The sequence below is a fragment of the Cydia pomonella genome, chromosome 19 (assembly GCF_033807575.1).
Source record: "Cydia pomonella isolate Wapato2018A chromosome 19, ilCydPomo1, whole genome shotgun sequence".
Taxonomy (NCBI): Eukaryota; Metazoa; Arthropoda; class Insecta; order Lepidoptera; family Tortricidae; genus Cydia; species Cydia pomonella.
Window position 1 is genome coordinate 15,156,814 of NC_084721.1, and position 24,935 is coordinate 15,181,748.

Sequence of the window (24,935 nt, forward strand, 5' to 3'; positions counted from 1 at the left end):
TCAAGGACTAAAGGACGACTGACTTTGGCGTCAAATCTGGGTTGTAATGTCATAACAAATATCTTGGTACAGTCGAATGCTCAAGTGAACCGGTAGAAGTGCGCTCTCGGATTACGTATAATTGTTTCATAATCACGGTCACGTTACACTGGTGCACTTGACAATTTGCCTGAGTTCGCTCAACCAATAGGCATATCGATTGTTTGGATGGAGGGGACAAAAAAGGTTAAGTCAGGTATAAGTCATCCCGATTCCGATAACATTTCTACGTCAAAAACACTTACTATTCGTTAGTTGCTGGTAAAAATAAAAATAATGCAATTTCACGTGCAGCCAAACCTGTACCGGGATATTCAGGACGTGCAATGCAACGCTTAATTGATATGAGTAACATTTTGTCTAATTACGTTTTAACTCCAATATTATAGATTTAGGTTCCAGAATAATTTTAAACACTGATTAGTGTTTACAATTCCACGATAACCAATAAAAATACATGTATATACTTTTAAATCAAACATTAATACTATATGGGAAGTTATACACATTATCACTTGTGAGATTTAGGGAGGTGGTTTTAACACTTTTAACTCATAGCTTAGCGTTTTGTATCTAACCTTGAAAAAAAAAACCGACTTCACAATTTTTTTAAATTTCATTTATTTTATGATCTTCATCAACAGTCCCAGTTTACACGGTAATGTGTTCCGAGAGCATATTTGAGGACATTCCTCGATTTTTTCAGGCTCCCGTACCAACTAACAAGCATACCCTTTCAAAAAAAAATCATCAAAATTAAATCGGTCTAATAGTCTCAGAGTAAATGGCGAACATACATTTAAAAAATATTCTGACTAAGTACGTCGGTTAGACATGCATTCCAAGATTTCCAAGCATAAACCTATAAGTTTTATAAAACATTTTTCTACATGACGTTGATCGCAAATAAGCGTATTAAGGTTCACAAAGACTACAGGACTATAACCGTGAAAATCAAATCGGTTTTTTCCGAGGGGCTACAGTATGGGGTTCTTCTAAAAAGGAGTATATACAAGTTTTTAAAGGGTCTGCAACGCGCATGTAATATATATGGTGTTGCAGGCGTCCATAGGCTACGATGACTGCTTACCACCAGGCGGGCCGTATGTATGTAGTAACAAATAAATATTTAATTTATATCGTCTAAGTAAAAATAGTTTTCGGCCTCAATAAACCTGTAATGGCGAAATAAAAAAATATAGAAAGCTTTTTAACATCCAAACTCTGTGGTTACGGATTACGGCCAGAAATAAATTTAAAAAAGTTGGAAAAGTAAAAAGCTTTATGTCGCAAAAATAAACTTTGCGAACGCTAAAAAGCTTCGTAAAGTAGCACTTTTTGAGCAACTGTATTAAAAATATATTTCAAACATTCCTATTGATCACTTCCACTTTACTAAGTCGAAACAAATGTACTGAAATAATTAAATTCACGTCTAAATACCGTAAAAAATATCTCAAATATCTTAACGTTACTGCATCAAATCATTTAAATTGAGTTAAACGTAATTTGCTGGCAACATTTATTGTCAAGACCACAAGAATACTGAAGTTCGCAAGTTGCGGGCATCATTCTCTTTTCCTCCAAGTAAGGCATAATTAGAGTGACAGAGAAAGATGTCTCAAGACCCGTCCGTTACTCCACTCGCCTTCGAAGCTCGCTCCCTGTGGATACAGATAACAATACAAACAAAGTAATTTGCGCAACGTTTGCACATGGTACAGGAATGTAGGGATAAGTAGGTACTTGTCCCTACGGACGGGCCTTGAAACAATACAAAACTACTCCGAGTAGGTACTCGGAGTAGTTTTGTATTGTTCAAAATTTTTAGGTCTTTCTGTATTATGACAAAGTTGCTCTGTTTAAAACAGCAATTATTATTATTTTTGGGATAGGTATATGTATATGCTCAAGAAATGTCGCGAATTTATGTATCAATTGGAAAAGCATTAGTCTTATTTTACTTTAGCTAGTCAAGCGTCGGCAGAAAAGTTACTTTTACGGATTTCATACAAAATGTATAAAAAGTCAGAGATCGCTGGGACTTCGTGGTTTTTTTCCTTACCCGTAACGTGAGCCGATCTCTTCAAGGCTAGAGTAAATAGGTATCTCATAGGTAAACGTGCTCCACCGTAGACCGCATCATCACTTACCATCAGGTGTGATCGTGGTCAAACGCCTGCATATCCTCCATAAAAATAAATCTTAAATACAAAAATACTTTGAACAAAAAATGTAATAACTGAACCATTGGGTTGCGAGTCCGATTCACTCTCGGCCAGCTTTTAGGGTTCCGTATTCAACTAGTAAGCGCTATGTCCGTTTGTCCGTCCGCGGCTTTGCTCCGTGATCGTCGGTTTTTTTTATGGTATAGGAAGGAAACGAGCAGACGATCGCCTGATGGTAAGCTAGAAAGCTACAATTGTGCATGGATAAGTACTATAATATACCTAGTATTATAAGTATAGTATAGTATTATAAGATTTATAACTCAATCATATCGTCAAAGTGGTAAAATAAAAACTAGACAAAACATTTTTTTAGGATATCGCCCCTACGTGTAAAGTGTTTTTTTCACATAAACCCTATTGTAGTTAGTCATTAAATAGGTCTTTCAATTATTTTCCGACATAAACGCTCTGAAATAAAAAAAATGTCGCTTCCCTTGTAACTTTTGAATCATGGGTCCAAAAAATGCCTTATAACTACGGAACCCTACACTAAGCATGGTCCGACATGCTATTAGCTGGTTTTTAATTTTATCGTGTTGACGCAATGATGGAAGTCCATGGGGTGTTTGCCTGCCCGCTTTACATACTCGTACACACTGGACCAACGTTGGGACATATAAGGGACGTACCTACACGGTAGAACGCGATTACAATAACGCTTGCTCCCTACACTACTGACATATAAATATAACTGCGTCCCGTACATTGGCAAACGTTGGCCCAATGTGTACAGCGGGCCATATTATAACTTTCTTTACAACTCTGAATATACATTATTTTGACATACCTACTAGTATAGAACCTACATCAAATAATATTCAGTGCCGGATTAAGACATTTTGATGCCCTAAGCATTTCTAGACCATGGTGCCCCCTCATCAAGATTCCATTGAATTTTCTTGGTAAATTAAGTGACGTTTATTGCCGCATTACTGCTGAGAATAGAATTTTCAATCCAACACATCATTTTATCACGGAAATTGACAGTACTGCAGCAGTAATGTTCCAACAGTATGTAAGGTCAAGTGTTAGCAAATTGAAGATCGTGCTTCGCATAAGGCCGGAGGCGAGCCAACCAATGTCCAAGTGTGAGAAGACATAAAAGGCATAGGCCGTACTCCGCACAGCGTTTTGCAACCTCTAGAGCTTTCCTGCGAAGCTCATTCATGTGAGAGCAAAGGCAGAGCTTCAGTAGGAGCTTAGCCATTGGCCATTGGTTCTTGTCAGAACAAGAACCAATGGCCACAAGTGTCTTAAATAGCAAATTATTGTTTACGAAAACGGGACTTAATAGGGTAAGTTTTAAAATTACCACTGACCCGACGTTTCAAAAACGGCGTTTTCCCCATGGTCTCGGAGAAGACTGGGTAAAGTCGACATCATTATCTTGACGTTGGAGGTAATTTTAGAACTTAATCAAACGCGATTAAGTCCCGTTTTCTTAAATAATAATGTGTCACAATTAGGCCAATAAAATTAGATTTTTTCGAATTTGTCCTAAAATTCCGTGTAATCCGAGTTTGCTCCATTCCAGGAGGTGTGCATAAATGTTTCCTCTTTTTCAGTTTTTTTTTGCTTGAAAATCGAAAACGGTACGTCCGGCGGAAAATTTGTTCTAATTATGATTAAAACTGATATCTGAGGATCCGAAATGTTATTTAATTATGTTCTTGCAATAAAACATATTGATTTATTGAAGGTACCCTAATATGTATTCCTAGTCTAAATTGTATAAAAAGGTCGACATTTATTATTTTTGGTAAAAATCATGTTAAAAATCCAAAAACGCCTTCTTACCATGCAGTGTCTAATCCACGAACTGTCGTATGCCCTTCAAAATCAAGTGGTTTCGAAAGGAAAAAAATATCTCCTAAGGATCCCAAAATGTATGCATACCCCCTGGGATGGAGCAAACTTGGATTACACGCATTTAGAATGAAATGAAAGTATTACAACATTTTCCAGCTTGCTGGGAATTAATTCCTCAAAACGCTATTTTTGGATCTAATTTGATTGGCCTAAATCGTGAAAGTTTAAATCAGTGTTTTTAAAGGCAAAGTCTAAGGCTGAGCTTTTCATAAGGCTGAACGCTCGGAGCGTTCGATCGGCGCTTACGGATGAGGCATGGATGAGGCCAAAGGTCGAGCTGGAAGAAAGCATTTGAATTTGACCACTGGCGAGGTATGAATGGCTGAACGTCCGGAGCGTCCGATCGCGGTGGGTTATCATACGATACAACTGATGGCGAGGTGTGAGCAAGGCAGAAGGCCCAGCTTCGAGAGAGGACAGATTAGATTTGGATCCATGTTAAGTGAAAGTAAGGCAGTTTGCACAAAGTAGCGTCGCATAAGACCTAACGCCGAACTGCAATAGAGTGGCTTGAAATCGAACCTATGGTATCACGGTTCTCCTACTGCTCGGCCTTTGGCTTAAGTGGAAACCGAAACTTAATAAGTTGCTTTTGGTTTTGTGCCTTCGCGGGGCCCTTTATAACAGTTTGACAATTAGGTCGCAGGATCGTGGTTCTGCAGCAACTCGGCCAGGCCGACACATCTGGCGTGCAAGAGAGCAAAATTCGCTACAAAATCGGTAATCTACGTCGACAAAATCGGTTGGCCACAAGCCCGACGGTAAGATATTTTGGCTATGAGCTTTGAGGGCCTCCGCGAAGGGTTGGAGATGTGCTTACGTGTCCTCACTCTATTACGACCCCGTTATTAGATGGGTACTTGCACACGTCAAAGTCGACAAAAAATTTCGTGTACATAAGTACTACGACTGCGATGCAGCCTGCGCGTTTTTTTCCTACGATTTTGGTGCCCCCCTAGACGTGGTGCCCTAAGCAAGTGCTTATTTTGCTTAATGGTTAATCCGGCACTGATAATATTATTACCTACATGGACGTAGGTATCCTAGGTAAAATCCTAACCTTTAGAATTTTGACTGTGACAGAATGTCAATAACGTGATCAACAGAAAAGTTATATTTCAGTGTTAACTTTCCAATAGAAAGATATATAGTGTTTTTATAATGCCCGTCGACTGCCAAAGATTTACCTCAGGTGGTAAGGGGAATTTAGGGATGTTTATAGAAAGAAACCCTCATGTTTGCGCAGCCGGGCTACCAACGGCTCAGCCAGATTATAAAATGGCAGATTATATGCAGCATTACCTCTTAAAGGAAGAAGCTGATGCTTTAATTCAGGATGCGATACATCCACCAAAACCTACGCGACCCCTTCCCCCTTTACGTAATCCCATCCCCACGGACAAGAGAAATGCCGCGTTTTTCACCGATGTCAAAGAAGTAATGTTTTCGAAAACGGAGACAAAGTTTCAAACCCTCGCCGAGGATTTAAAATCCACCGTATATGCATCCTACTGGAAACCACTCGGGCGAAGCAGGGATCCTAATCCTATGCTGCCAGCAGGTCTCGATAAAAACACAACTTTCGGAAAGAAAAATGATCAATATTTGTCGTTATACGATGTAGTCATGCCCAAGGTTCCTTTACCAGACAAGACCCCACCTTTCAAACAAGCTGGTTTTCAAAAGAAGCGTAATTATTGTGAAACATTCAACCCCGACGCGTTTTTTGGTCACAAGACAGGAACCAATAAGACTGGAATATACGTAAAGAAATGTCTAACTGATGACAATGTCGAAAATGGTATCACTGCTGCCGTAGTTACAAGTGGCTATGCAAACTATTTTAACGCTACCCGTCCACGGGTAGGAAAGGTATTGGCCCCTTACGATAATATAAAAGAACTACCAGAAGGCAGCAGCTTTGGTGCTCCATCTGAAACCCCTAAACCCACCGTGGAATCTTTTACTTCCTGTAAACTATACCCGGAAAAAGAATTCATCAAGAAATGCTTCGCTCATCTTAATTGTGTAAGAAAAGTCTTAGCCACGCAGTTCTTACCAGAGTTCTTTTCTAAATTCTACTTACTCCTTAAACACTTGGATACAGAAAAGTCTGGATGGCTGTCTAAAGATATCGTTTATGAAGAGTGCACTAAAAAGAGGATTAAATTCGATTCTTTCATAATCGAAACTCTGCTAGCATTGTGGAAAGCTTTCGACGGATCCCGAATAGAGTATAAGACGTTTGTTCACGTGATAAATTATAGAGAACCGTCGCCGGAGATCCCAAAAATACCTGACATACCAGACAATTGCCTAAACTACCAAACGACATACATGGAGTTGAGCGAGCCAAAATGTCCTGAAGTAAGTCCAATGGCGGGCACTCCATCCGGACGATATTTCGACTGCGATTACCCAATAACACCTGACAATTACTGCAAGGCGGATAGATCTACTCTTCCTCAAGAATCTGACATTAAGTCCTGCTTGAACCCAAGTGTCTTTACCAAGTTTAACGTCAGCCACCGTGACATGTACGCTAAAAGAGAGCCTCAACTGGTTAGAAAAGTATTTGAGAAGAGCGGGGAACGGTTTACAGATGATACTTTTGAGGAAATTTGGAAAGAAGCTATGAAGCAACATTCTGAGGGATGGGTGTGTTTTGAAACATTCAGGCGCGCATTGATTAAGCATCAAGATAGAAAATAGATTCTCGTTAAGAACAATGTAGGTGTTACAATAAACTTATTTTTACTTAAACTTACTATAAAGAAATGTTGCAATATCTTTGAAATTTGATCTTAGGTTCGTGCTGCAAGTACAATTTTCGATGACAACAATATTTAGTTGGTAGGTAGGTACCTATTCAGTTGCAATATATATACGTATTGACGACTGCAAGCGTATTAGGTAGGTTCTATAAATGATATTTTTTCTCTCTAGGATCTATTTAGATTGGTGGTTTTAGTTTAGATGTTTACTTTACAACAACTTTTAGATAGGAGTTAATTTGTAGATGTTATTATATATGTAAATTTATATTAATATTGATTAATAAACTATATTATTCTTAATACTTTTTATTATACAATAAAGCATCAGTGAAGGAAAAATAGATAACAGAAATCTTCAAAAACATCGACTCCCAAATAATTATACACAAGACCCGAATCGTCCACAGATGGATAGCCAATATATCGCACAATATTAGCTAGAGTTAGACCAATGTACTGGCAGCGGTTTTGATAGCACAGACTGTGCAACTGTTATTTTAAACGTCATCATCATACTTCTATGAAATTATGATGTTTAAAATAACAACTTAGCTTGGTCTAACTCAATTTGTCACCTGAGTTGAAAGAGGTAAATATTGCGCAATAAAATTGATTGTCTAAATCGTGCAATCGACAAACTTAGTTCTTCAGGAAGTCTTCGAAAGACTTGTGGTATTTCCCGTTAGGGTCGTATTTGGAGACCAGCTGTTTCCAAAGGTCGGGGTGTTTTTCCTTGAGCTCCTTGACCAGCTGCTTGCCGGCGCTCTTCTGCTTGTCTGTGCACTTAGCGCATCGGGTTTCCAGGGCGTCGGGAAGTGTATCTGTCAACAAAATACATCTTTAGACTCGGCGCACGCCTTTGACCAAGGCTGGTGGGAAAGTTTTTAAGATATGTGGATAGGGAGACCTTTACCAAGCAGTGGGACACTAGATTCGTAAATTCTACTCGTACTACTTAGGTAATGTACTAAGCTGGTAATTGTAATATTATAAATATCGAAAATTATAGGTATCTTTAGATGTTTATTCCTCTGTCACGCAAAAACGGCCGTTTTTGATTGAATTCGATGAAATTCGGCACACATATGTATAACTTATATACTAAGATTATACCTATACCTAAGAGAGCACCATGAGAGTACCTAGGTATAGTAGTTTATGTACTTTTCACAAACATTAGAAACTGTAAGGGAGAAAAAAATAATAGAAATTGTACAACAAATCCATTTAAAACCTCAATTGCTTATCGTAAAATCACGCAGTTTCTACCTGTGGAAACTTGTAATTAGCTTACTGTTTTTATTTCGAAACCTATCGTGTTCGTGTGACTTTAGCTGTAAGTTTTCCTTAGAAAAAAAATCGTACTATGAAAGTAAAATGCTCGTGCAACGTGAAACGTATCACTTTCTGCACACTTTTTAGAACAACAATGACCCTCTTTCAGAGCATGAGATATACACGCACGTAACTCCTCTGCAGTTGCAGGCGTACATAGGCTACGGAAACTGCTTATCATCAGGCGGGCCGTATGCTTGTTTGCCACCGACGTAGTATAAAAAAAAATGCGTAATTTTTTTTTTTTTTCGTAATCCGAACATGATACCGTTACCGAATATGCCCTTAAACGGACCCCCTCTATTTTTGTTACACCTTGTAGACAGGCTAGGCTGCATGAAGTTGATTTGTATAGATCGTGTCATTCACGATGACGTGTGTCTTGACTCCTATTGCACTGTTATTAAAGGTTAGATTTGACAAATCTGCGCGTCATCGTGAATGACACGAAGTATGTTATATCAACTAAAAAATCACTACGCAACTTCTTTACCAACCGCCTAAAAACTTTGAAATTGGATCCGGAGCCAGTACTAATACACCCCGTCTCCTAATCTTATACCTTTAAACGAGCAATTCTTGTATATATATAAATATATATATTTCTGTGATCTCGGAAACGGCTCTAACGATTTCGCTGAAATTTGGTATATGGGGGTTTTTGGGGGTATACAATCTATCTAGATTAGTCTTATGTTTGGGAAAACGCGTGTTTTCGAGTTTTCATGCGTTTTTCTTTCGACGCAGCATATGGTCGCTAATTTCGTGTTACCGGCCACTGTCCGTCTGGTCCAGCGGGTTAAGACGCGGGCTGCTAAACGAGTGATATGGGTTCGAATCTCGCCCGGTGACTAACTTTTGTTTTTTTTTTATGTTCAAGTTTATATATAATTTTTAATTTTTTATTGCTTTAGACAAGTTTAATTTAGTAAAAAAATGTAGTTAAGATTATCACCTATACACCACCATATTAAAATAAATAGTTATAACCGAGCAAAGCTCGGTCGCCCAGGTACTGTATAGTTAAAAGCGACGAAAGAGCTTCCAGACAGTCTGACCCATACACGGTTTTCGCCACATCGACCTACAGTACAATTACAACATACCTTTCAGCTGCTTAACCTCCGGAGTGCACGGGCCCTTGTCCACCAAACAATTAGTATATGCCACCAACAGCCGCTCGTTTCCCAACACCTCGGACAGATCTATATTATCGTGAGACGAGTCATATTTAGTCTCCGCGGCAACGTAGGCGATCAAACAGGCAATCAGTACGGTCTTCATCTTGAATGATTCTGTCCGGTTAATACTGCGATCCTGTATTTATATGCGGTAGGAACTTGGGTAATCTGAGTTAAAAAGGACGATGGCATATGTGGCGGTTACGTCTTTGAGTTTAGAACGTGTTAACGGAAATTTAACTGATGTAGACCTTATCTAGTACGTAATAAGGTTTACAAATGGTCGTAAATACGTAGATTGTGGATTCATAAGCTTCACAGAGTCGAACTCTGATGAACCAGTATGCTATGCACTCGTCGTGAGTTACTCTAACCAACGTGGTATTTTTTTAATTTGACCCTATCGCTTGCTGCCATAAAAGTACAGGGTGCTGTTATTATTTTATTTTATCCGGTTCGCTTCCTGCGAGGCAAGCGTATTTAAAAATCCCTGAATGCAGTTTTGTTTCTTTTGAGTGAAATTTGCTATCTCTGTTGTTTAGAGTACTTTCCCTTCAGGTGGCATTAAAAAAAATCCAGACTATTATTATTATTGTAGTTTGTGGGCCTTTGAGTGCCACGTCGACCAGGCATTGGTCTACAATCTGACTACTTCGATTGAGCTGAAACTTCACTAACCTGCGTGTGCAGTTGGGTGACAATGCAATATTACGGTACCATCGAGCTGATCTAATGATGGACATAGGAAGTTAGGAACTCTGTGATAAAACAACGCAATGTGTTTGGGTTTCTTAGAATTGTCTCGATGAATGTTAGTTGCCTGCTGAAAGAAAAGTACAGTGTAAGCGATAAAAGCTAGTAAGTATCAAAAATGAAATTTTTGACAAAAACTTTTTCTGATATTGTGGATATATTTCTTATAACGTATCTCGGTAACTCCTACTAATAGGCATGTAAAGACACTGTATGAGTAAACATAATCGAAACGGAGACTGGGTCTACTGTAAACACAGAAATTAAAAAATCATCTATCTCAATTCTATCGATTGGAGTGACAGAGACAATGCATCTTCGAAATATACCCTCATACTATATATGTATATGGTTACTATACTATACATATATGGTTCTCTCGAGTAATCGAATCGCGTACAACAAACGATTGCAATAACAATCAAGTTTAGAAGAAGGCCGTAAGTGTCAGATGCGTTGTGGTGGATTTTCCTATACTTTACGGGACGCACGGCATTATGATGACGTTGTACTTAATTGTTAGCATATTTATGTACTAGTAATTGCGCATATTAAATGATTCGCTGTACTGATCTATTTGTTCGATACATGTCTGCTGTGGCATAAGGATATATCTGAGAAATATTTTTTTTCTATGAGCTTTCGAAAAACATTATCGTAGGTTGTTTTTCATTCATTCATAATTATTCATAGTTAATATAAGTAAAGAAGAGAGAACTTTGGTGACGCTAAAGTAATTGTGAAACTACCCTCGCCTTAATAAGTCCAGAGGTGCTTTTTTAAGCACCTTTTAAAAAAGGGGCTTTTTTTTAAAGGGCGAAAAGAAGCAGTGTGAACTTTAGAAGCTTTAATTCCACGTGAGTGGCTAACCTTGGAGCAACACCGGCTTCCGACACGTCGGAAGGAAGGGGCCCAAGTGATATCTTACCGTACAAATCATTGTGTAATTTTTCGAGGGAAACGTACACACAGTCTTCTCACTCACTACATACAAAATACAATCTGTAATATGACGACACAAATACAGCATAGAAAGTAACACACGCCAAAGACAAATGCTGCACACCTCGATCTCTTTTTTGTGTACTGACGAGTCACAATACGCGGCCCAGTTGAGCATGTGCTTCAGTAGAGGGGAAATACCTAGTGCGAATAGGCGGGTCCACACAGATCAAGCATACGCGCGAGGCTAGTGTAGAGTTGTAGACGTGCCTCGGCCGTTTTGTGCGCGAGGAAATTGCCTCGCGCGTATGCTCACTCTGTGTGGACCTGGCTAATGCTGACTCCTTTCACGGTGTGCTCGAAGTGGCTAACAAACAGCACGCCTGATGGTAACTAAGCGGTTTGCGGAGCTTTATTAATCTACAAGATTTCGAGTCACTAAACGATATACTTGTATCATTGACATACATATCTAAGGACGGGCCTTACGGACAATAAGAAGGCCAGTACAGCGGTGTCACGCACACGAATTCGAGCCAATCGTGCAGTCTAACGCCACGACGCGATTGGTTCATGAGTTCGCACCACGCGCGCTATTGGTCGCAACTAGTTGCGTTAGACTGCACGATTGGCTCGAATTCGAGAGTGACACCACTGAACTAGCACTATTCTTATAACCCGTAATATGTCAATGACTTGTATTCGATCTTTGACACGACTGCCAAAAACATAAATAAATAACACTCATTTTATAATTTTTATGAATGATCCCAATATTTTACAATGAAGTGGGTCCAGGTACTCTAGGAACAGCTCTGAAAGTAGTGCAGTAGAGTCAAACCAAGATCAGTTGGCAGCCCAGACAGTGCAAGTGCTATTTTAAACGTCAAACTTCTATGAAATTATGATGTTTACTTAACACTTGCACAGGCTGGACTATCAAAATCGCTGCCAACTTATCTAGGTCTGACTCTAGGTATAAAATTTTCACTACAGAAAAAAGGACTACGGATAAGGACGGGAGTTGGAAACTGTGCCTATCTATGGCACAAATGGAACTGGTGCGAATCACCAGTATGCCGGTGTGGAGCACCCGAGCAGACCATACACCACACGGTATTTGACTGTCCTCTAACCAAATACCATGGGCAAGTAGAGGATTTTACCACCTTAACTAAAGAAGCGGTACAGTACTTGAAAACTGTAAATCTTTGAACTAGAGTAACAAAAAGCCATACGAAAAAAAAAAATACAGAAAAAATCTTATAAAAAAAGGAGTTACATATTTTGGCATTCAAGCCCAAACAATGTAGTTCCTTTGACCACATAGTTAATCATAATCGTGTACTGGCGCATTGCATCTTGATTACAATTATCATAATAATATGTCTATATCTGGGTTCCGTATGTATCCAAGGTGTTTCCTTACTCGATATGTTTAATCGATAATGACAAGATGAGGACAAGGTGTTAGGATACAAACTATACGAGTAAAGTGGTCGGCTTTGACCTAATTATTCATTGACATTGTTGTCTTCTAAGAGACGGTATACTGTAGTTTCCATGCTGTATAAGTGGGGTACAGTTTGTCTGTAACGATCCTAAAGGTTATAGGGACTGTGCGCGTTGGAAAGTCTGCCATCTTGTGGCCTGAATCGGAAATGTAAACATGTACATTGACATTTCACGCCCGTTCTCGTACGTTTTCTTGTGCATAGTAGGTTCTGCCATCTTGTGGGGCTACATTGGAAACTTCACATTTACAGCTTGCGCCCAAAATCTGACGTCTCCTGTGCTGCCCCCTACAGTTTATGCACGCTCCTTATTCTATGTTGTGTTTGACAAAATAATATAATATTAAATTACTTTCACTACACCAGCTCGGAAAGGTTCTGTGTATTTCAAAAACTGACAAGAAAATTACATTTTATCCACATGTGTGATTTGTTTTCTCATGTTGGCTGATAGAATTGACTGTTAAGTGATGATGTTGAATGGTAAATATTTAATAACGATCATTTTAATTTCATTTGTGAGTATTATCTTCGCGTTGGTGTGGTGAAATTTTTTGTTTTTTCGAGAGCAAAGTTTGTTTAAACCTCGTGCCTTGAAACCAGCGCAATGCTTAGGATTCCACTGTTCGAACTACTCGCTACGCTCGAGGCACGTTAGCACGAGGTGTTAATCAACCACTTTACCCCCGTGTAAAATATATAATTATGAATTTAAGAACTATTTAATAATGTACATAATTATTACAAAATCTTATTATATGAAGAGTATTTTGAAAATAAAACCAGATTATGTTTAGGTAATAATATTTCTTTTTAATAAAGCTACATAATTTGTTTAGGCACGTTCTCTAAATCAACTAGCAAGAATCACGTTTGGAGAAAAAAAAACTTATTTTATAATAATATATATTTTTAATAGCTACATAATTTGTTTAGGCACGTTCTCTAAATCAACTAGCAATTAAGAATCATGCTTGGAGAAAATAATTTATTTTTAAAAGCTATGAGGAAATCATAGTACTTACATAATAATATATATTAAAATAAATAAAAATACTACTACTGTTTTAATATGTAGGTACCTAATTTATGGTAAAATTTAGTATAGGCCGCCGTAACTAAGATGGAAATCATGACACATTTTCTATCTAAAAAGTTATTTCTAGGTAATAAAACTTAATACATTTCAAATGTATTTAAATGTCGTGGGTTTAGATCAACTCCTTAGCGAGCTGGAACTATAAGCATTTTAACCTAAAAACACGTTTTTATAAAATTTCTGCCTTCATTATAGTCTTCAGTTTTCATAACATTATTCTGACATACCATTGAGTCCGAATCAACACTCGTATATTCCTCTTTTTCAATTTTGACATTTATTTCATTTGAATCACCTTGGCTGTGTCTCCCTTACTCAACATCATCTTTTCATTCTTACAATGAATTGTATTGTTCATGTTATCTTCAGTGTCAGAAGAGTGATCATTATATTCTTCACAAGGCTCCCTTTTTATTAAATCTTCAGTGAAAATACTAGAGTTTAGCGAATTAGTATAATTATTAATTGTATATTCATTTATATTCCCTTGTTTAATCATTGCTGTAATCGCAGAATTTGCTACATTTGGATTATTCTTAGTGTTCATTTGTGTGGTAATTGCAAATTTGTGGAAATCTGGAGTTAGAGTTGGAGAGCTCGGAGAATATCTAACTTTTGCAAACGTATTCATATTAAAACTGTCGTTTATGTTAGAACTATTTGGTTTTTCCATTTTCAATCCTGGAGTCATTGTAGACGATTTCTCGTTTCCATTAAGATTGTTGCTCGTTGTGATGTTATCTAAATTTTCCATTTTGACGAAAACAGATGAAAATATAGATGGTGCATTCATGTTGCGACTTGGGACATGATCTATTGCAATACTTTCTGGAGTAAACGTAGGAGAGTATGGCACATTATCATCTCCTATATTTTTTACTGGAGAATAATCCATATTCCCCATTTTGATTAAATCGGGAATCATTGTAGAAGAGTAAGGTAGATTAATATCAGTCCTATCATTAGCTACATCATTTTCCATGTGTATTGCATCTAAAGATGTAGTTGGGGAATAAGCTTCGGAAAGTGGGTGTAGTTCCATAGTGGTATCAGAGTGTATGGATTTTTTGTCAGTATCGATACTGTATGGACTGGGTGTGGGTATATACTCGATTTTCGACAATGGTGTGCTGGTATACTCTCGTGCTGGGTAGAAATGGTTGATTTGTCTTTCTCGCTGAAAAAACAAGACATATATTGAATAGTTAAGTGAAATAGTTCTAGATTGTCCATTGTGACAGACGTATATTACTCAATTGTTCGACCGCGCTCGGCTAGCCGACTGCGCTTAGCAGTAATTAAAGCTTAGTTTAGAAATTAAGGTCTCTTGCATTAGTGAGGTACAACATGATCCGTAGCTTTCCGCTGATGTCAAACCTCAGTTTTGAAATGAAATTCCTTTATTTTAGCCAATTAATGGCAATAAAACTCAAAGTAGCATACACACATATTATTTAAAAAAAAACCGGACAAGTGCGAGTCGGACTCGCCTACCGAGGGTTCCGTACTTTTTAGTATTTGTTGTTATACCGGCGACAGAAATTCCAACTGTCTAACTATCACGGATACAGCCTGGTGACAAACGGACGGACGGACAGCGGAGTCTTAGTAATAGGGTCCCGTTTTACCCTTTGGGTACGGAACCCTAAAAATATATATTAAAACAAAAAACTACAAAACACGTTATGACTGCAATGCATTACGCAACCACGCAGTGTCAGGTAGGCCGCGGAACCGCCGGAAATTGTAACCCTTAGACAAAACTTTTAGACAATGAAAATTCTGTTAACAGTCTACTATGATGTCTATGATATACCGTGATTAAGGTCAAATATGTTTGAATGAACGTGCAGGCCCGATAAATTCAGAAAAAATCTTAACATAAGGCTTTATGAAATCAATAAATCGATCAAAAAGCTAGGTATTTTTTGACCCGTGCTAGATCAGTGTAAACTTATTTGTATGGAACCCCGTTTCTTGCTAACTGACCTTATCATTCAATACCTTATTAACTATGTTGCAAATGTATTTCTCTATATAAGCGTGTGACGTCATTACTACCAGTAGTGGAAAGAAACGAGTTCAATGGAAATTTCTTAATTCGCAGTAAAGATACATTGATGCGGTAAGTGAATAGTTCGTTTTTTTTTTTTTTTTTTTTTTTATTTATTTAGAAACAAACAGTCTCTTATATTGATAAATTGTTACAATATCGGGTAATAGTCTTATAGACCTACAGTTTCCTTAAATATAGTATGAAAACCATATAACCTAAATATATATAATTACTAAACTAAACCTGAAATTCTAAGTTGCCAAATTGAAGTTACAAATAATGCTCGTACATCCTAACAAAAATAAAAGCAAAGATGAAGTACATTGCAATAACACTAATAACAAACAATAATTGTAATTAAAGTTAACTATCTAATTTAAGTCCATTAATACATTTCAATGTAATTTGTTTGAAACTACCGAACTTTTCACTGAAAATATCTACATTTTGAAACTTATCATCATACATCCTGCATGCTCTTCCAATGAAACCGTTTCTCGCATATGCGGTTCGACTACGAGGAATATAAAAGAGGTTCTTCTTTCTACATGCTCGCTCACAACGACGGGGTACTCTAAATGAAACAGATTTTAATAACTCAGGGGCGTCGATGATGTTGTTAATGACTTTATAGAGTATTATAATATCAGTGCGTTCGCGACGCAAGTTCAAGGGTAAAATATTATGTCTTTTCATAGCGGTAGTGTAATCTATGTATTTATTTCCAGTGCGATATTCAATTGCTCTTACAAACTTCTTTTGCACTCTCTCTATTCTATCGCCATGAATTTTATATAGCGGGTTCCACACTGAACTAGCAAATTCTAATCGACTACGGACATAACTATTAAATAATATCTTATACGTCGAAGGTCTCCTGAAATCTTTACCTACGCGCAATATGAATCCCAACTGCTTAAAAGATTTATTTAAGATATTATCAATGTGGGGTACAAAGGTAAGCTTTGAGTCAATGATTACGCCGAGGTCACGGATCTGGTTCACACGAGTTAACTCTTTATTACAAAGATCATACTTGAAATTAATAGTTGTCCTTTTTCTACTAAAGCTAATAACAAGACATTTTTCTGGGTTTAAGAAAAGATTATTTGTGTTACAAAAAGTCTGAAAATTATGTAAATCGTTTTGTAGTAAAGTACAATCTTCTGGATTTCGTATGACTCTGAAAATTTTCGTATCGTCGGCGTATAAAAGCATGTTTGAATTTTTGATACATTCAGTGATATCATTTATGTACAGGACAAATAACAAGGGCCCCAAATGCGAACCCTGCGGTACACCAGAACTGATAGACCTATAATGAGAAATATGCCCCTTCACAGCTACGGCCTGCGAACGATTTTCTACATAGGATTTTATCCAGCGATAAAGATCCCCGTGTATACCAAAATGCCACAGCTTTATAAGTAAGCGCTCATGACAGACCTTGTCGAAAGCCTTGGCAAAATCGGTATACACAGCGTCCACTTGACAGTTGTTATCTAGCGCAGTTAATATGGCTTCTGTATAAGATAGAAGATTCGATTCGACACAACGACCACTAAGAAAACCATGTTGGTTTGGAATGATATGACGCCGCATCGCAGTAGAAAGCTGATCACTAACAATCTTCTCTAAAATTTTGCCAAACTGACACAATTTCGATATAGGGCGATATTTCTCTATGTCCGAGCTAACTTCACCTTTTGGTACTGGTGTAACTAATGCCTGTTTCCAAAGTGAAGGTACACACCCCTCCCTGATAGACCTCTCAAAAAGTAAAGTTATAGGCAATGTCAAGCTAGAGGAGCATCTTTTAATTATGATGGGAGGTATACCGTCAGGACCAGCACCCTTATTAATGTTTATACGTTTAAGATATTTGTTAACAAGGTCTTTAGTTATAAAAATAGTGTCCATATCAAACACTGTATCATTTACAGGTAGAAGATTATTCAAGTCAACAGAACTAACAGTAGGTTTTTCAAAAACTGAGTGGAAATGTTGATTGAAAAAATCACATATTTGTGTACCATTTGAGGCTGTCATACCCTTATAGTGCATAAGCTGTGGGAGACCACTCTTAACAAAAACTGATTTTATATAAGTCCAAAAGAATTTAGGGTGAGTACTAATTTTGGCTTCAGTATTGTTAATATAATTTCTGTAACATATTGGCTCCAATTTTAAAATTCTTTTTCTTATAGTTTTAAAAGTGTCGAAATCTAAGGGATTATTGAAAGTCTTCCACAGTTTATGGTATTTCTTTTTCTCATTCAGAAGTCTTCTAAGAGACCTAGTATACCAAGGGGGCTTTGAACACGATGAACGTTGCGGTACCTTTGGAACATACCTGTCAATCAATCTATTTAATATGTCATAGAAAAGTATTACACAATCCTCCAGTGCACGGCCTTGAAAATATTCGATCCAGTGAATTTTTGATAATTCAATATTTATTTGATTAAAATTAGCTTCATAAAAACGGTATACGTAAGTAGAAGCCGGCTTCAGCGGTGGTGTGTAATCTAAGTTAAGTTCAATCTGAAGAGCCTTATGATGCAAATCCTCAGGTGTTAAAACATCATCACTTACTGTAACTATGCAATTTTTATTGCAAAAAATGAGATCAAGCACACGTTGATTAATGTTAAAACAACCGTTGTATTGTTCAACACCTGTGTATGATAAAAACTCACTAAGCAATTGTAGAGGAGAACTGTTGTTGTTAGCTAAGGTCATTTTATAACAGTCATTTTTAACCCATTGTGCGTCAGAAATATTAAAATCACCAGTTATAAGAAAAATATCGTTTGGATTGTCTATTATTAATTCACTACAGATTTCAAAAAAGTTTTCCAATGTATCCCTATATTGCGGCCCGTGCGGAATGTAAACACAACAAATATTTAAGAATGTTTGTCCTTGACCATCAGTTTGCGATATAGGTAATGACAACCATATGCACTCAGAGGATGATGGAGAGGGACAGGGCCAGGGCAGGGTTTTTTGCATTAGGAAAAGGGTAAAAGCGTTCTTTACGTGTCTTTTTATTGAAAACACTTCAAAAATTTGTTTATATTACTTATGAAAGCAGAATAATGTAAAAGATCGTATATTATTTAATTGTTACTTACATAATAAATTCTGTGGCCCTAGTGAAAAAGGGTACAAGTCTCTGGCAGCGCAGGTGTAAAGGGGTGTAAGTTCCACGTAACACTTATGCCCTTATACACCTAAACTGCCAGAGACTTGTACCCTATTTCACTAGGGCCACATTATTTGCTGTCCGGTGGCCTAGCGGTAAGAGCGTGCGATGCAATACGAAGGTCGCGGATTCAAACCCCGGCTCATACCAATGAGTTTTTCGGAACATATGTGCGAAAATTCACCAGTCGCTTTTCGGTGAAGAAAAACATCGTGAGGAAACCGGACTAATCCCAATAAGGCCTAGTTTACCCTCTGGGTTGAAAGGTCAGATGGCACTGATGGCAGTCGCTTTCGTAAAAACTAGTGCCTACGTCAATTCTCAGGATAAGTTGCCAAGCGGACCATAGGCTCCCATGAGCCGTGGCAAAATGCCGGGACAACGGGAGGAAGAAGAAGACATACATATTTGCTGTGACTTATTTTTTTAAAGTGATTTTTAATAAAAATACATGTCAAGATTGCTTACTTTTTTTTTATATACTACGGTGGCAAACAAGCATACGGCCCGCCTGATGGTAAGCAGTCTCCATAGCCTACGGACGCCTGCAACTTGGCCGCTCCGATACCCATATCTGATGCAGACTATAATTTATATATATTTATTCGATAGCGTTACATTCGTAGCGTGTCCAAAACGTCCCGCTTGGCGCGCTGTTTCTAAATCCCATACAAAATGAGACGCGTACTTACGTCACGTCATGCTATCGAATAAATTTACACTAGGGGTTCTGTCCAGGATGGTCCAATAATATTTATTAACTAGTGGCTCTGTGAGCTGTAGACCTCGCGTTAAGCTTAGAAAGTGGACGTAGTAAAAGTGAAAAATACTTAGTACGTTGAGTTCTTATCACAATGAACTCACAATCGTCTTAAGCGCCATAGACGTTATTGGCGCTTAAGTCCTTTACGCCAATTTCCGCATTTTGATAATTATCCAATAACTGGATCGACAAAAAATCTATTTACCTAATCATATACGACCGACAGGTCCGACCGACCGATGACGACCGGTTTGGCCTAGTGGGTAGTGACCCTGCCTACGAAGCTGATGGTCCCGGGTTCAAATCCTGGTAAGGGCATTTATTCGTGTGATGAGCATGGATATTTGTTGTGTCGTTTATGACTCAGGTCATGGGTGTTTTCTATGTATTTAAGTATTTATAAATATTTATATATTATATATATCGTTGTCTAAGTACCCTCAACACAAGCCTTATTGAGCTTACTGTGGGACTTAGTCAATTTGTGTAATAATGTCCTATAATATTTATTTATTTTATTTTATTTATATAATCTGGTAACAAAAGTTAACGAGAATCGGTTAAGAATTGCGACCTATAGAGGAGAGTATCCGGACATACGAAAGCAAAATGCCCGATTGAAAACGGACACCTTCGCTAACGCTTCGGTCAATTACCTATTTACCTGTTTGGTACGTTTAATGAGCGTGTCCAATTCCTCAGAGTCGCTCGAGAAGCTTCCGTTGCTCACGTCTTCGTACGAAAGGTTGTTACAGGCGAACACATCGGTTAAGGCTATAGAGGATAGACTTTTGTTCGGGTTACGATATTCCTAAAATGTAAAACGAAAATAATTTTAAACGAAAAAAAAAAAACAGGAAAATGTCTATTGCTAACTAAATCATAAAATAGAAGTGACGACGTGAATTCAAATATCGTATAAAATAGCTTATCTAGGTGGCGGTAAATAAGTATGTACGTCATATAAGTGCTAGGGCGTCCGCTAAGGGCTATACCACTACACAGAAAAAAATAGATAGCAGAACTGGTTTTGTAACTTTACTAAATAACTAAACTACGGTTATAAGAAAACAAACTTTGCATAAATTTACAAACTTATTTTGTAGTGTATACCCAGTACCTGAACACTGATAGCCAAACACGGTTTTGTAACATATAACACATAGTTCGCAAGTCCCAATTTTTGTGTAAACAGTAACCAAAATTTTGTTACAGTTATGCAAACATTTCTTTCAGTGTAGTTACCACCAATTTGTTACCAGTGATAACTACTGGTATTTTTTTTGCCACCTTTTACCAGTGATAACTACTGGGAAAAAAATCCGACTAGTTACCACCAACTTGGTTGGTGATCCAACCTTTTTTACTTTTTTTTTCCAGTGGTAACTGGGAATAAAAATCCCGAAACTTTGTTTACGTGCGCACCCCAGAATTTTGGTAGCGTTCAATACTAATGAAAACAGTAGAAATAAAAAATGTTGTCACAAATTTATTACTGGGAAAAAATCCAGTACTGGGATTTTTTTGCTACCTTTTACCAGTGATATCTACTGGGAAAAAAATCCGACTAGTTACCACCAACTTGGTTGGTGATCCCACCTTTTTTACTTTTTTTTTTCCAGTGGTAACTGGGAATAAAAATCCCGAAACTTTGTTTACGTGCGCACCCCAGAATTTTGGTAGCGTTCAATACTAATGAAAACAGTAGAAATAAAAAATGTTGTCACAAATTTATTACTGGGAAAAAATCCAGTACTGGGATTTTTTTGCTACCTTTTACCAGTGATATCTACTGGGAAAAAAATCCGACTAGTTACCACCAACTTGGTTGGTGATCCCACCTTTTTTACTTTTTTTTTTTCTAGTGGTAATTGGGAATAAAAATCCCGAAACTTTGTTTACGTGCGCACCCCAAAATTTTGGTAGCGTTCAATACTAATGAAAACAGTAGAAATAAAAAATGTTGTCACAAACAAAACTAGCTGATATATATATAGTATATTATTAGGTATGCTCACTTTAGTAGAAATAGAATAGTATAAATATAGATTGTCAAGTGGATATTTCCCAATATTTTTCCCGCTTCTGCATCCCATTTGGCAGATTTTCATTGTTATTAGAAAAACGTTTGAAGTTACAACAAAACTGTCAATGAACAATATATTCTTCATTAAATTCTCTACAATAGTTGCCTTTGAAGTATGGTGGTAGGACTTATAAATTTTCAGTTCAACAGTTTTATTTTCAAGTTCAACTTACTCTGCTCAATGTTGACCTGCAACAGCTGGAAATATCAGAACACATATCTCTCAAACAAATCGGCACAATTCTTTTATGATAAGCATCTTTCCTACAGACATTATAAGCAGATCTCACAATAGACCCTGAACATTCTTCATATGTGTTTACGCTTAAAACACACTTATTTTTTTTCTTTTTAAGCTTTAGCTTCTTGGTGATTATTAGGTTATCCATATTGTAAATATTAATTTTCCGTTTACGTTTTTTCTTTGTTTTTTTGAGTTTTTCTGGAGTTGATGTTATTGAGATAGTGTCGGGTATGTCATCGCAGTTGATAATGTTGGGGTCATGGTCATTATGGAGTTCTGTTTGTTGATCCATTTTTGTTCAGAGGGTCTTGAATGCTGGAAAAATATAGTACAGTGTTTATGTTTTTTAAGAACATGAATAAAAACAAAAAATAATAATAATTAAAAAATTTACTGCTGTTATGATAATTAGTGATGGCCTACTTGGCCAAATATATTGTTGTCTCTTGATGTCTTAGGTGACGAGGACAAACAAATGAAGAGGTTTTAAGCATGGTAGTATGAAATGCTATATGTCTTATCTTTTAACTTAAAGAAAAGACAAATTTTATTTCATACAACTTAAAAATAACAACAGAACAATTAGACAAGGGTTTTAAAACTTCAAAAGTCATTTTACATAGTTTTATCCATTTTTAACTTTAAGTAAGCCCTACTTCCTGCATCACCTTGTTCTAAAACTGCCTTAAAGTACCTAAGGTAATCACACTAATGCAATATCTGGATGAGGCACCCATGTGAGTACTGACCAAGTCATTGCGTTCGCATAACCGCGTGGTGTCAGTTTACCGACGGCGGACACATTGAAAAATGATTCCTATAAGTAGGTCAAAATTCTTTTTGAACATTGTTTGTCAGTCCTTGAAGATCTGTACCGTAATATTAACAGTAAGAGTAGTAAACTACATCGTAGCGAGAGGCTAGATATTGCAATTAATTCAGTTTTCTCACACGTACCGGTTCGGTACAGTTTTCTCCACTTGTCACTCGAAAAGTTTTAGGGGTTATTTTGAAACAGGTTTTTACGACTAATTTACGTAATATTTTTGTAACTTACCTTTGTTTACTTTAGTAAACTTGCAGATAATATGTATACTTGTATACAAGAAAAATCTACCTACATTACCCTATTGAATATACAATTTGAACTTCCCTAGGCCTGCAAAGTAATTAGATACAATTTTACATCAATGTGTAACACGATAACCATAAGTCACAACGACAGTTTATCGCCCTTCAAATATTAGTACTAATATTCTATCACAAACATTTATTTTAAAGCTAATCAGAGTTGAAAACATTCATTTCGTAATCTAAATTTCACTCGGAGAAAAAAGTCGCGCCGAATACCCTTTTTGAAGGATTTTATTTGACAGCCGTCACCTTCTCACCTCACCTGACACTTGAGATTGCGTTTTGTTTCTTGGATTTTTTGTATCATTTCATCCACTTGTCACAAACTTTTAAAAGATGAATGGAAAGAAGAATAGTTTAGATACCTACAGAGTAAAGTAGGTAACCTATATCTGCGCTCGCATACTCTCGGTAAATTGGGATGCGTCTTTATATTACCGTTTATTCAGATTGTCGGGCTAAGCTAATCAAGTCTACTTAACCCTTTGTCTTTAAGTAGGTACCATTGTTTTTTAAGAGGCCATTTGAGATTCGCCGGCGTTTAGTTTCATATTTCATGCCGGGTCGGTCACTTGAAGTGTTTTAGTACCATTGTGCTTATCGCGGACGTTTACACTAGAGCCTGCGTAAAGTAGTTAGACTACTTCTCAGTGCATCTCGAGCTAATACGAGTTGGTGCAAGCGAGATGCACTCCAAGTGAGTTTAGGTGGTCGCTAAGCCATGGTAAGGCCTACTCGTGGTAAGTTTAGGTTTTATAGGACTGTGTGCGTGACAGCCGATAGCGTTAGCACAAGTGTTGACAGCTTTGACTGATAAAGAAAGTGGTCCAGCTGCGCGCACTTATATCTCAACGTGTGATTTAGACTTATTTGTAAGTTGTAAGTAACAGAAAACAGATGTTTCTTCCTTTTTAAAGTTATAATTATCTTGTTGTTTTACGATGGTTAAAAAAAATGTCGAAGTAAAATGTCTTGATCAGAAGTTTGCTAATGTTTTCTAGCAGGACTACAGTATAAATAGTATGGCCCTCTTCAAAAAGGTAGTAGAGTTCTGGAGTAGCAGGCGTCCATAGTATAGTAACAGCTTACTATTAGGTAGGCCGTATGCCTGTTTGCTACCGACACGGTATATAAAATACCGCGAGCAAAAACAAATACAAAAACACGTACACAGTACAGTACAGTCAACAAAACTATTAAGTAGCCAAGAACCCCTGCATATTAGCGTATTAGGGATATTAGGGATATCTAAAATAGGAATCACATGAAATCGGAATTCAAAATTTCGGAATAATGTCAATTCGGAATTCGTGATTACAAAAATCGTAATGTTTAATTGGGTGTTTGTCACTACCGGAATTTTTATATTCGGAATTATGTGGTTCGGAATTTAAAAAAAAAAACGTCTATTTTGCTATTCGGAAATATATTCTTTCGTGATTTTCATCATTCGTAATTACGACAGTCGGAATTTTGATGGGTCGAGTATTTAAAAATCGGAATAAGTACCTAATAATAAAATCCGATATTCTAAAATTCGCAATAAAATATTTCGGAATTATGTAGTGTACTCGTTCCTACACATGTCAGTCATGTCACGCAAAAAAATAGCCATTTTCCGTCCGTCTAAGCTAACTTTGCACCGACTTGAACAGAACAATGTGAGGCAGTCTCATTATAAAAGTTATATTTTCATTGAAATTT

At 37.2% G+C, this 24,935-nt stretch overlaps 4 protein-coding genes across 10 annotated transcripts in view; 2 read left to right on the forward strand and 2 right to left on the reverse strand.

The window, feature by feature from the left end:
• LOC133528291 (bifunctional glutamate/proline--tRNA ligase) overlaps positions 1-24,935 on the forward strand; it is a 112,176-nt gene that overhangs the window by 36,852 nt on the left and 50,389 nt on the right. The window lies entirely within an intron of this gene.
• On the forward strand, positions 5,157-6,868 carry LOC133528302 (EF-hand domain-containing family member B-like). The gene has a single exon (XM_061865634.1). The coding sequence runs from the start codon at positions 5,301-5,303 to the stop codon at positions 6,849-6,851; it is 1,551 nt and encodes a 516-aa protein (XP_061721618.1). The 5' UTR covers positions 5,157-5,300; the 3' UTR covers positions 6,852-6,868.
• LOC133528321 (allergen Tha p 1-like) lies at positions 7,207-9,573 on the reverse strand. The gene is made up of 2 exons (XM_061865665.1): positions 9,358-9,573; positions 7,207-7,737 (listed from the first exon to the last, which is right to left on the reverse strand). Exons 1-2 carry the CDS (start codon positions 9,533-9,535, stop codon positions 7,556-7,558), a joined length of 360 nt encoding a protein of 119 aa, XP_061721649.1. The 5' UTR covers positions 9,536-9,573; the 3' UTR covers positions 7,207-7,555.
• LOC133528303 (uncharacterized) lies at positions 14,009-23,585 on the reverse strand. Of its 6 annotated transcripts, none has more exons than XM_061865639.1 (4): positions 23,494-23,585; positions 22,027-22,412; positions 20,432-20,578; positions 14,009-14,917 (listed from the first exon to the last, which is right to left on the reverse strand). In XM_061865639.1, exons 2-4 carry the CDS (start codon positions 22,387-22,389, stop codon positions 14,018-14,020), a joined length of 1,410 nt encoding a protein of 469 aa, XP_061721623.1. In that variant the 5' UTR covers positions 22,390-22,412; positions 23,494-23,585; the 3' UTR covers positions 14,009-14,017. The 6 variants fall into 6 exon arrangements, with proteins under 6 accessions (XP_061721623.1, XP_061721619.1, XP_061721625.1 ...); XM_061865635.1 differs by lacking the exon at positions 23,494-23,585 and adding an exon at positions 23,155-23,475; XM_061865641.1 differs by lacking the exon at positions 23,494-23,585 and adding an exon at positions 23,055-23,159.

Coding starts and splice junctions, on each gene's coding strand:
- LOC133528303 (XM_061865639.1), bottom strand. CDS start 22,389: ATGGATCAACAAACAGAACTCCATAATGACCATGACCCCAACATTATC. Junction 20,579..22,026: donor GCAGGTCAACATTGAGCAGA/GTAAGTTGAACT, acceptor TTTACATTTTAG/GAATATCGTAACCCGAACAA. Junction 14,918..20,431: donor TCATTAAACGTACCAAACAG/GTAAATAGGTAA, acceptor TTGTTTTTTCAG/CGAGAAAGACAAATCAACCA.
- LOC133528302 (XM_061865634.1), top strand. CDS start 5,301: ATGCCCGTCGACTGCCAAAGATTTACCTCAGGTGGTAAGGGGAATTTA.
- LOC133528321 (XM_061865665.1), bottom strand. CDS start 9,535: ATGAAGACCGTACTGATTGCCTGTTTGATCGCCTACGTTGCCGCGGAG. Junction 7,738..9,357: donor GGAGGTTAAGCAGCTGAAAG/GTATGTTGTAAT, acceptor TTTTGTTGACAG/ATACACTTCCCGACGCCCTG.